General features: G+C 35.7%; 1 protein-coding gene across 1 annotated transcript; it reads left to right on the forward strand.

Annotated features, from left to right (window-relative positions):
• Positions 1-1241: 1241 nt before the first annotated feature.
• On the forward strand, positions 1242-11793 carry LOC103704416 (putative F-box protein At1g65770). The gene is made up of 2 exons (XM_026803532.1): positions 1242-1628; positions 11740-11793. The coding sequence occupies exons 1-2, from the start codon at positions 1242-1244 to the stop codon at positions 11791-11793; spliced, it is 441 nt and encodes a 146-aa protein (XP_026659333.1).
• Positions 11794-12452: the final 659 nt, after the last annotated feature.

The raw sequence follows: 12452 nt of genomic DNA on the forward strand, positions 1-12452 counted from the left end.
TATCATTCAGTTCAATAATGATTATCCACATTCTCAAATCTAAATTTAAAAAGCTTTTGCTTAGGAGCAAGAAATATTTACTTAAAAGTGAAAAAATTAGCATGGTATTGAGTTCCATTCTTGGGCATGACACTTTGCAAGGATGGTCTAACTAGATAGCTTCGAAAGGCAGCATATTTGGATAGCTCATATAAAATTATCTATGATAGTCTCTAAAAGACATATACTCGTCCAAATTAGTCTCTAGAAGACATATACTCATCCAAATTAGATGTGCAATAACTTAGGGGATGTAAGTAGCAAAAAATGGTGTTAATCAATTGTACATTTGAAAGCTTATATTTTTACTATGAGAGATTATTGCTAGAATATCCATCTTTCGATTGCATGAGTATGTTTTGTGCGAGCATTTAAATTTTGTATGAGATGTTGGATTTTTATTTCTAATTTGCATCATAAAGGCTCTTTATTTGTCAACATATGCCATCATGTGTGATGAGGAGTGATGTGGCACCATGTACTTAAGGATGATATAGATTAATATAGAAACAAATTTCTCTTCTCACAGAGGAGTCTCTATACATGCATCCACAAGATACAATGCATCGTCGATGGCCTATCCATAAGCTTTTCATTCTTCCCCTCTATATTTCCAAACTAGTCCCAAAGTTGGCTGAATCGCTTCAATGTAGGTCATTATTACCATTATAATAATAAAAACAACTTGTTATTTGGTGACGTCAACATCATTAAACCTGACTTTCCATTCATTTGCATTTGTGTGACATAAGGCAACAGTCTTTTCTAAATTTCACCTGCATGCTATCAATGTACATGGTTTATTTTTGTAACGGCTCTTAAGTTCTCTTTTCGCCCGAACCCAATGTGGGACTAAATCCAAATTTTAGCAGTAAATGTCCAAACCCTCCGCTTTCCCTCTTTCCTTTTAATACCACGATATTATTACCTTTATATGTACGCATTCAATCCTTTTGGTTGGAGTTCATGCATTCTTTCACACCCCACTGCCGATATTGGGCTCTATTTGCCAGTCGTCACTCCATTGTCGAATAGCGAGAGGCATATCTCCTAAAGCCACTTGTTCATATCTCCATCTTGTCTCATGAATCCTCTCCTTCCAATCTCAATACCACTGCCACTACCCAAAAAAAGAAAAGAGCAATCCTAATTCCAACCTAGACTCCTCTCTTCATCTTGATACATCAATGGCAGCAAGAGCGATGCCGAACTGGACGGATCTCCCACTAGAGCTTCTAAATGAAATTAGCGACAAGCTGCCCTGCTGTGTGGACAAAGTTCGATTTCGATCAGTTTGTTGTGTATGGCGTGCCGCTGTTCCTCAGATCCGATTTCCTCCTGTATTGATGTTGCCATACAATCCATACACCAAGAGTATATCCTTCTATAGCCTCTATGAGAATCAAGTCGTCACTTTCCCTCTACCTGAGGCAAGGGAGAAAGTTCTTTGTGGGGCTTCTAAAGGCTGGTTAGTTTTGATGGATGAGAGTGGTGCCATCTCGCTTCTCAACCCAATCACAAGAGCACAAGTCCAATTGCCACCAGTTACTGAGCAGATTGCACTAGCCTCGGGCTTCAAGGTCTCAAAGGTTGGTGGGCATTGGATCTCTCATTGCATGGATGGTGGCCCTATTGCACTAAAAGAAATGCGGGATTTTTTTATTGATGAGGCCATCTTGTCATCAGCCCCTTGGGAGGAGAATTGTGTAGTGATGGCTACTCTCCCTAGATCTCGGCAAGTTGCTTATTGCAGGCCGGGAGCTAATAATTGGACACTACTTAATACTAATCTGTGCAGTGCGATCCAGTATATCTCATACTGTTTTGAAAGATTTTTGGCAGTTGATCTACGAGGAAACATTGCAAAATATAACATAGGCAATGGTAGCAACAACTTCATCCGAGCCAGAGAATTGTTAGTGCCTTACTTCTTCACATGTCACTACTGTCTTATTGAGTGTGATGAAAAGCTATTGCTAGCAGGCCCAGTGCATTATGATAATGATGAAGAGGAGGAAGAAGACAATGACGAAGAGGAAAATGAGGAGGAGCAAGATAATGATGATGATGAGGAGGAGGATGTTGTTGTTGATGATGATGATGAGGAGGATGGATATCCAGAGATGCCCTTTGAAATTTATAGCTTAAACGTAGAGAAGGGACCGAGATGGGAAAAAATAAGAACTATTGGTGACTCCACACTATTCTTGTCTTCAAATTGCAGCACATCTTTTATGTTGAGTGGTCTCGATAAGTGCAGAAGAGACTGCATCTACCTTAACGAACCGGGTACCTTTGATCCTGAAGTTAGGTATAATTTGACTTATCATAGGGGGATTAAACGTGTTGGTGATGGTCAAGATGAGTACATAGCATGCCCGTGGTTCGTTGGACATGGTCAATATTGCTGGTTTGCCCCAGATCTTAACTCAAAAAGTATATGTAAGTTTGATTTTGCTTAGATCCATGTATGCCATTTTATGCTTCACATTATTTATCTCTTCATTATTCTTTTAGCTAAAAGTATAAATTCATTTTTTAAATTACTAATGTTGGTTGATCTATTTTATGCTGGTGAGAGAAATTATTGTCATTTGATTTAGGATACTTCAAAGTTGATTCTTCTTGTGAAAAAGTAATCTGCATAGTAAAGTGAAATATTGATAATTTGAATAAGATAAAAAACTCATTTTAAGTAAATCTAATGCACAACATTACTATGTAATTTAAACAATAAGTCAGATGTATGATGGATATATTAATTACAATATCATGACAAGTGAATGGTCAATCACATATCAAAAGTAGTTCGAGTGTGTGAGTCAACACAATAACATGTTGAACACTAGTAATAAGTAGGTAGCAAGTAAAAAGATTTACGTGGACACGCATGCACCTATCTTGTAGGCTTGAATCAATTATGTATCAATTCGATGTATGGTGTGGGAAACTATGAAGGTAGATGACATAATTTTGTACACAGGTGCTAAAGGGCTAGGTTGGATTGTATCTAGAAAGAAAATATCATGTACAATTGAAGATGCGATAGGATATAAGAGAAAAAAGATGAGCAAGATATTAGGAGTTGAAAAAGAGATATTTAGGGGTTGTTTTATTTCTTGTGAGTTTTCTAAAATAGATAATCATAAAACATACTTCTTATAGAATAGGTCTTATGAAGAATGATCAATACTTAGCCCTCCATCACTCACACATGATGCTTTAATAGCCAAGCATGCAACTAGATTTATTCTAAATTCAGACACTATTGGTATACTCTGGTGAGGGCTAATTATGGGCCATGATCCTAGTCTTCTGCTCCAAGACCTGCTTGCAATAGCTCCATCATTTAGCATGCCCACCACAGTTGATTGTGTCATCCTTGAGAACCTAATCATAAAGGATTTATGATTCAAGGAAATAGGAAGTGGGATATTTCTTTTATTCTCCATGCCTTGAGAGAAGAATTGGCACCCAAGGTGTTGTCTATTGCCATTCTAGTTCTTGATACATAGAATAAGCTTAGGTAGGGCACCACTGCCTTTGGGTTAGCTCTTCAGCCTCGATATATGGATACCTCCTAAGTTTGGAAGGTAGGCACCAACCTAAGAGTTGCTCTTTTCTTTGGAATATGGCTTGGATTTGACTTTCATATTTAGAATGTTTTACATTGCTGAGGATTTCAAATTACTGCCATCGTGATTGCTGCTCAAATGTAGAGAAAATTGTCAATCATATGCTACTTGAATATCTGAGAACCATGAGGCATGTAGCTCCTTCCATTGGGTCTGCTATCCCCTTCAACTCTCTGGACTCCTTTGTATGCTACTTAAAGGAAGGGGCATGTCATAAAGCATGTGGGAAAGATATTATTCTTTATGGCTATATTGCATATCATATTTATTTAGCTAGAAATTTGGGTGATTGTTTTGGATGCAGATCAAAGTCTCTATTTAACTTTTATGAGCATCTACCCAACGCTGAGGAGTTCATCCACATCAATGCTATCATGCGAACTCTGACAGTCGGGGAAAGCATGGATTCCATCTCATCCCCTAGCTTGTTAAAGATTAACTTCGATAGTAGTGTGATGCATGGAGGCGCAAATGGTAGTGCATGTTTCATTATCTTTAGTTTTAACTCTATTTTGGTGGAGACGAGTAGTAGTATAATATGATAGCTCTATTGGTAGAGTTAAGAGAAGCATATGAGGAACTCACTATGCCATTATCTTTCGAGGGGCAACCTAAATTATGTTAAAGGGAGAGACTCTAGAGGTGTGGTAAAGTAGATAGCTAAACTAGATACTCATCCCTATGGGGCTCATTCTCTTATCTTAGATATTTGGAAGATCACCTCTGCTCTTACTTCTTTTGAAGTTGCACATATTTATAGAGAAGCTAACAAATGTAGCTGATTGGTTGGCTTTCTATATTGTGAATCACTTGAAAAGTTTGTTTGGAATTCCATCACCTTTGTCCCTAGGTATCTTGGTGAGTTTCTGTTCTCTAATACCAATGGATGTATCTACACAAGAATCATATAAATTATTTGCCTTACCAAAATAAAAGAGAAAAATTTGAGGTTTTAAGTGACATATCAAAATAAACAACATCATTATTAAATAGGACAATGGTAATTACGATATATGCATGGGGATTAGTCGATGTTTCTAATTGATTGTAGAGACAAGTTTGACCCATGGCCTAATTTCGATCTAATTAAATCTGACCTAGTTTATTTTGAAGACTGGTGGATGGGGTCGAGGTCAAAAATTAGACCCAAGTTGGGTTGGGTCTACATTCTATAACTTTTAACTCCATCCAATTTGACAAAATTTGCATATTATCTACATCTAGTTTGCACAACTTAGATGATAGGAGAAAATTAAAAGAGAGGAAGAGAAGAGGAGAATGAAAAGAATCTTGAACTCATGAGAGTATGAAAGAAAGGAAGAGAACAAACATAGGGCAAAATTGAAAAGAAGGGAATGGGAGTTTCCTCTCCAAATCTCTTCATGTTGGAGATATTAAACAAGGGGATTTGAAGAGAAATCATTTTTCTCTCTTCTCCCCTAGCTTAACCCTATTTGAATCAAGAAAAATTGAGTATAGAAGAGAAAATGAAGAGAGAAATTGAGTTGCTCCTTTTATTTTATGGAATAAGGGAGGCAGGGATGTCACTTAGCTTCTATTGAGAAAAAAGAAGTTATTTGTAAGGGAAACAAATCAAGAGTAGTAAGCAGAAAACTTAAGTTGCTCTTGGAAAGAAAAACAAACAAAAGGAGCTGGAAAACAATATGAAAGCAAACACTATGAATTCTCTAAAATAGAATGTTGAAAATTAATACAATCCCATAATGCTCTATGTCTTTCTCAAACTAATGTAATTGATGAAACTAAGACCATGCTAGAAAGACGGCCGCAAAGCCTTAGTGAACAAGAGCCTCCAAAACAAGAACTTTAATTGATATATGGCTCAACGGATTGGTAGTTGCTAACCTTATCTCACATTCTCCCAAACTCGGACAAGAGCTTGTCGTTGCACAAGGAAAATCGATCATTGAAGAAAAGGAGACCTTGATAAAGAATAGCAGCGATGGAAGATTGCTTGAGTTGCTCTTGTTGGATTAGGAAGATAAAGCAAAGCAGTAGAAAGAGGAGAAATAGAGAGACTCTTTGAGCTTACAATTTTTTCCTCTTCTATAATTGAGAAATTTATAGAGTAAAGAAATTATATAAATCTTTATTTCACTTTTGCCCCTAAATTGGATAGTTCAAATAAATTTCTTTTTATTCCCACCTGTACATCCAAACAAGAGAGACTAGGTTATTTTCTTTTCTCTTGTCTTCTCTTCTTTGCTCTCCTCCCTTATCTCCTCTTTTGCTCTCCATTGTATCCAAATAGATTATCCCAATGAGGGATTTAAACTTCTCTTTTCTTGTCAAATTTCTATAATAGGATAAATGGGTTTCTCTTCTCTTATATTCTAACCAAATAGAGTCTTCTTACTTTCTTTTCTTTATTTTACTTCTGTTCTCTTTAATTCTCTCAATCCAACACGATGTGAATGTAAAGATGCTATTTGGCAAGGTTAGAATACTTCTATTTTCTTAATCGTGCAACTAATAGGAGGAGATTTTGATTAGGCCTACTTTTTGAAAGTAGAACAATGCAACGGGCCAAGCAATCTTTTGAGTTATGAGATGGTGAAGCTCTTCCAAGTTTACTATGTAAAGAAAGTAAATTGGACAAGTATTACTTATGCTCAACTTGTGATGGCATCTCATTTGTACTCAATCAGGATATTTCTTCTAACCTTCTCAATAATGTGAAAGGCAGCATCGACTGCATCAATGCTAGCCCCTTTAGAGTTTCATAGAAGAGGGTCTAGAGTCCCTCTCATGAGTTTATGTTCTCTGATGCAAAACATACTTGACAACTTTATAAAAAGAAACAACAATACCTACGGAAGGTCCAACACACTCAACTTGTGGACCTACACCTCTAAACAGACCCTTTAATCCTCCATCCCTCCAAATCTCCACTAGTGCCTAGAGTACTCCGAGACTTATTGTTTTTTTATTTTTTTGGGTGTATTCATACAAAACGTGTATGAGTCATCTGTTGTAGCAAAAAAAAGAGAGTAAATTTGGGAGGATGGTGCCAATTGGAAAACTATACGAGATAAGAAACGAGGTAATGACTTTTAGATGGTGCTTGAGGAAGAAATGAGCTCATAGGTGTTTGAGATGGTTTGAGATAGAGCCTGCATGAAAATTTTATTTTCTTTTTCTGTATGGCAATCAGAAAAAAAAAGACTAACTATCCTTGCAAGATGCAAGCCTTATAATGGCATGAAGGTGAGATGTTGTATTGATCAATCTTTTTCTTCTCACAACTGTATAACAAGTTAAACTTGATAAGAGCAAAATAGCAAAATACTACATATTTTCTCAGTTTTGCTACTGTAATCCTTATCTCTTTTTTTTTTCAAAAAAAGGTAAATGTAGTATTTACCCACTTTGACTAGCTACATCTCGAAAAAGGGATCACGGTTGTATCTTTCACACAAAGGATTCACCTTCCATTGCACGAATCTACTATTGGATGACTCACTGCACATATCTCAAAGCACTCCGAGCTCCGCCATTCATCCACCCACACAGATCTCAAAAAAATGTGTGGATGATCCAATAGTGGATTCCTTCTTTCGAGCGAAAGATACACCCTTGACCTATTGAAAAATTTTGGGGGACCGCTAATGACTATTGTTAAGCCTGATATATATTGTCCATCCTTCTTTTCTTATTATCTCAAGTTTTTGGGCTCAAATAGTTACTAAATATGGTATAAGAGCTCAGGTTGGTACTAATTATTTATTAAAATATTCTAGCTATTATTTTGACTCGTTTCAATCATTATTGCTCCTCCATGTGCATAGTTCTGGCCGCATATGAGAGAGGGTGTTACCCCGGATGTACATTTTTAACCTTTTCCCTATTAGATTAAGCGTTTCTTTTCAATTGATTATCCAACTTAGTCACCTTATAATGCTATTATAAGAAAATTGGCGTTACTAATCTTTGAAGAATGCAACAATTGAAAGAAGAAAATAAGAAATTTGCTATAATGTTTTTTTGTTGGAAGGAAGTGGAAAAGGTTCATGAGGGCAACATGGAAACATCCATGGAGACCATCCAGATGTATTGGTAAATAATTCTTCCAAAGAAAAATTCTCAAAGTAGATAATTAAGCTACCTTCTAGAATGATCCAGATGTGATGAAATTTTACTTGACTTGGAATAATGGAAAGTTAGGCTAAGCTATAAGTCATATACCATATCCTTTACCTCCTAACTTTATTAAGCTAAGCTAAGTTAAGATAAGATATTAAGTATGATACTACGATTAAGCCTGCTATACCTAGAGTGCATTATTGGCCCATTTCTTATCAGCTTATGCTTTTGAGGTCAAGTATTTAGTTAATACTGCATTAGAGCTCGTCTATTACAAGTCATAAGTTTGAATCCCTCTAGTTAGTTATTTATTTTTCTCGATTATTTATTATCCTGGTATAGTTTGTTTTGACTTAGATATCCCTCCAAGTGTGTGGTCTGAACCACATGTGAGGGGAGCAGGTCAATTAGTTAATAATTGTCACTAACTATTTGAGGAATTTAAAGGCCGTTGTCAAACAACTCAAATGATAAGTTAATAAAATTTGATATGCTATAGTGACAAATTGGTATGTATGCCAAATATCTATATGGATGGTTAAGCTTTACACATGCCAAAAAGAGACTGTTTACTTAATTAAAGACCAATTTATAATATTTTCAAGTTATTTTTATTGCCTAGTGTTCGATGTCTATTGTGATAGAGATGACCTACAATGCCAATTATATATTTTCCTCACTCATATTGACCAATACGTTAGCATGCTTCATAGCGAGAATTGAACGTTACAATGATAATATGAGAGAATGATCAGAATGAAAAATTCGAATATGGATTGAAGACATGGACTTGGTCAATCCTGATCCACACCGGACATCTTAAATTAATGTGATGATTGCCTAGTCTTCAAACATACTTGAGATATTAAATTTTAAGGAGATATTGTTACATGGATCAAGTCTAGTGGACCAATCCAAATCTCGGAGCTTATGTATGGTGGATAGTAAGCACCTTTTATGTGATTTTGAATTGTTTAAATATAAATGAGGAATGCAGCAAGTGATTATTGGACTGGTCCATCTAATAATTAGACCATTTTAAGTGGTACTAGTTGGTATCAACCAGTATCATGTAGGATATAATTAGCATCAACTAGTAACATCAGCCGGTCTAGCTTATCCCCAATGAAGGACGAGGTCGAAAGTCACCTAGTCCATTTTTTTTATGCTATTGGCTTTTAAAAAAGTAGGAGAAAAGAGGAAGAGATAAAATAAAGGGAGAAGAAGAGAGGGCTTTAATCCAGCTAGCAAAATAGAAACATAATTAAACAAAAAAAATTAGAAGGCTATTAAATTGATGCAAGTGACGTGCCAATATTGGTGTTGGTGCTGATACCAACACCATAAACTCGATTATGGACTTTACTTGACTCTATTATAGGACCCAAAGTTCGTCGTTTCGGTATTAGACTTCGTACCGGTACCATATTAGCACAATATCAATACGGTACGGTATGAATTTTTTTTGGCGTATCGAATGTCGGTACGCTATCCATATCGAGTACCGGTACCAAACTGGTATAATATGATATGCCCTATACCATCCGGTTCAGACCAGTACAGCGCACCATGATAGGACCTAAACACATCATAAGCAAAATTTAACAATCCCCAAAAATCATAAAAAAAGGAAGAATAAAAAGACAAAAGGCAAGAAAGTTTTTAACTTGGTAGCATGATGCAGTGTTGTACTAGCTCGATTTTGAATCAATGCTGACAGTAGGACTAGGTCTTTAAACCTTGACTCAATGATTAAATCCCTCTGATTATTTTTGTTGTCAGAAGATCTTTCTAGCTTACATACAAATGAGGAGTTCTTGGTTTCTAAAACTTGGCTAAATGGTTTTAAGACACAGGCCTAACTCAAATACGCTATAGAGAGGGGTACAAGGAACAAAAAAAGAGATGATGTGGAAGAATACTCACAAAGATATTCTTTTTATTGAATCAAAACAAGTTTACCTCAAGCTAAACCCCAGGTTGTATTCCATAGGAGAGCCTTGCACAGCCATACTAAAAATAGGAAACTTGACCCAATAAAATAAAAGGGAATTATACCGAGATCATTCAGCCACAAAATAACAAATTCAACAAAAACTAATGCTGATTCTAAGGGCCAAAATTAATTCGGCTGCGAATCTACTGCCTCCTATGATATTTGGCATGGCTTAACTAATCTTAGTATGTACTTGTTAGCCGTAACTTGTGTTGCATCACTGCACTTGGGCTTGACATAAGCTCAACCATACCTATTGAAGCTTGTTTTGTTACCCATTCATATAAGCTTTCATAAAGCTATGCTCAATCTTATTACTATGTGTCGGAAATTGCATGGCCTTGGCTCATTTGTAAGTTGAGCCATGTAATGTGTGGCTTGAGCTTAGATCATTATCTTACTGAAGAAGATCAAGGGCATGCTTGGTTCACGGCTAGAATTGGAATCAAAATGGATTGTAAGTTGATGCATTTGGTTCGTGACTGGAATCGGAACTAGAATTGGAAAAGAATTTGAATACTAGGGGACAGAAGGGATTAGGTTTTGGGAGATTGGGACATTTCCATTCCTTCCTAGAATTAGAATGGGAATGAGACTTCTCCCAACCAAATGGTTGGAATGGGAGTCACTCATTTCTATTCCCATTCTCATTCTAAAGTTCAACTCTCCCCAACTAAATGTACCCTAATATAGTTGGTTATGTAGCCAAGACTGATTAATCAATGAACCTTGCAATTCTTCTGTAGATCTCCTTAAATCAATCATGTGTGGTTTGCTTCGATATTGTCCTTGCTATTCCATATTAAATGGTGAGGCAAAGTATTAAATGAAAGCATGGCTATCCATATTATTTTCTTAAAATTCATATTTTCTCCCTGGAAATGAACTCTCCAAAACTATGTATGCAGTGCAACAATTTCCCTAACTAATCTTTGAGAACTGAATACTTCAACCAAATGGTTGATACTTTGCTACAGACATTCCTCAGTTATGCTTATATAATAGTTTTAGTTTTACTTCTTAGGTGTACTAATATGATTATATTTAGCCTGATTACTGTTACAAGTTTATTTTGTTCCCTTTCTTTTAAGGGAGAGGCAATAATGTGTTCAATCACATATGTCTATTATTTTGATAGTTCAGTATTCATTGGAGGATTTTATTTTCACTTGGCTCTTTAACTTATAATTCATGGCTTAAAGATGAATCTAGATTTGAGTAATAGACCTTGCTTCGTTACCTCGTCAATTATACTCTTTCCAGACTTAGCAGGCATGCATTTGATATCTGCAGACTCTTAAAAAAAATAAAGTTTCAGACTAAAAATTATTGCGGATTTGGAGTTGTACTCAAGTTTTTCTCATGGAAAGACTTTTAGCACATGACATCATCATTCTGTCTGCATTTTTTTGCTTAATAGAACATGGTGGTCTGTTGTCTTCAATAAAATAGGTTAGGCCAGTGTTCTGTGCTGGAGTTTTGGTCAGAGATAGAAGAAAAAGAAGGGCGAAACCAAAATAGATGACACACAAAGTTTTATTATTTGTATTTGGGAATGTTGATTTTTACAGTGCAGGTTTCCTTACTCATTAAATTTCTTGAATACTAATTATTAGACTGTTAAAAAGAAAAGGACATCATCTAGTTATGGTCCCGGCAATATGTGGTCATAGGAAGGGTGAACAGGGAACAGTCCTACTAATTATTCAACTAAACTTGTTTTTTTCCTTTTGAGTGGTTAAAACTAGTGAAAATCAAGGACATTCTATATAATGTACACTTGGTTAAAAATTTCAGGAACCAGAACATGCAAGCATGTCAATTACAAAATTATTGTAAAAATATAAATTTTGAAAAACTCTGATCTGTAAAGCTTTTTCATAAATTACCACTAAACATCTCTTATTGTTTAATGGTGACTCCTCTTTTGAATTTTATTTGCTTATTTGTTTGTTTTTTTTGTAGAGAGCTGAAGGAAATAGCAGCAATTCTAGTATGCAAAACAAGACTGTTTATTAATTTTTTCAGCTGTTCATCAAAGACCAACATTTTTTTCAAAGAGAAACAAGTCATTATCTTTTTTGTTTCAGTTGTAGCACTTGAGTAGTGTTACAAAAGAGACAAGTTCAATTATTAGCCAATATATCTTTAATTATTGTCAGTAACTATGTCCATAAGTTTCTTTTTACATTTTGCTTTCATATAAATGTTTATCATGCGTTACTTTTTAGCTTTATGAGGCTATTTATTCGATGCTTCTTGCAGATATATCTGAGTTGAATTGAGGAGGGACTAGATTGCTGTTCAGATCGCATACCATCTTATTGTTCAATAAGCTGTTTGGGGTGAGTGCTGGAAGGAACTGAGGGGGTGTTTGTCCAAAGAAGTTCAGCTTTAACAAGAATAAAGTTTAAGACTCTGCTGTGTCATACCTTGCAAGATAGACCTACAATCATATGACATTTCCTGTTTTTTTAATTAGGGTTCTCTAGCATGGATGGTCCTTTCATGCAAACTTAATCCAAATTTTACCAGTGTTATTTTGCTTCAATCTCTTTATTATCTTGTTTAACATGGTGCATCGGCCTTTCTGATTGAAGCTGATAGCTAGCCTGGAGTCTAAAGGACTGCTGTTGAAGCTTTGGTGTTGTCATCTCTTAAATTGTGTGAAACAGGGA

This window comes from Phoenix dactylifera, chromosome 1, assembly GCF_009389715.1.
Source record: "Phoenix dactylifera cultivar Barhee BC4 chromosome 1, palm_55x_up_171113_PBpolish2nd_filt_p, whole genome shotgun sequence".
NCBI lineage: Eukaryota > Viridiplantae > Streptophyta > Magnoliopsida > Arecales > Arecaceae > Phoenix > Phoenix dactylifera.

Coding starts and splice junctions, on each gene's coding strand:
- LOC103704416 (XM_026803532.1), top strand. CDS start 1,242: ATGCCGAACTGGACGGATCTCCCACTAGAGCTTCTAAATGAAATTAGC. Junction 1,629..11,739: donor CGGGCTTCAAGGTCTCAAAG/GTTGGTGGGCAT, acceptor TTTTTTTTGTAG/AGAGCTGAAGGAAATAGCAG.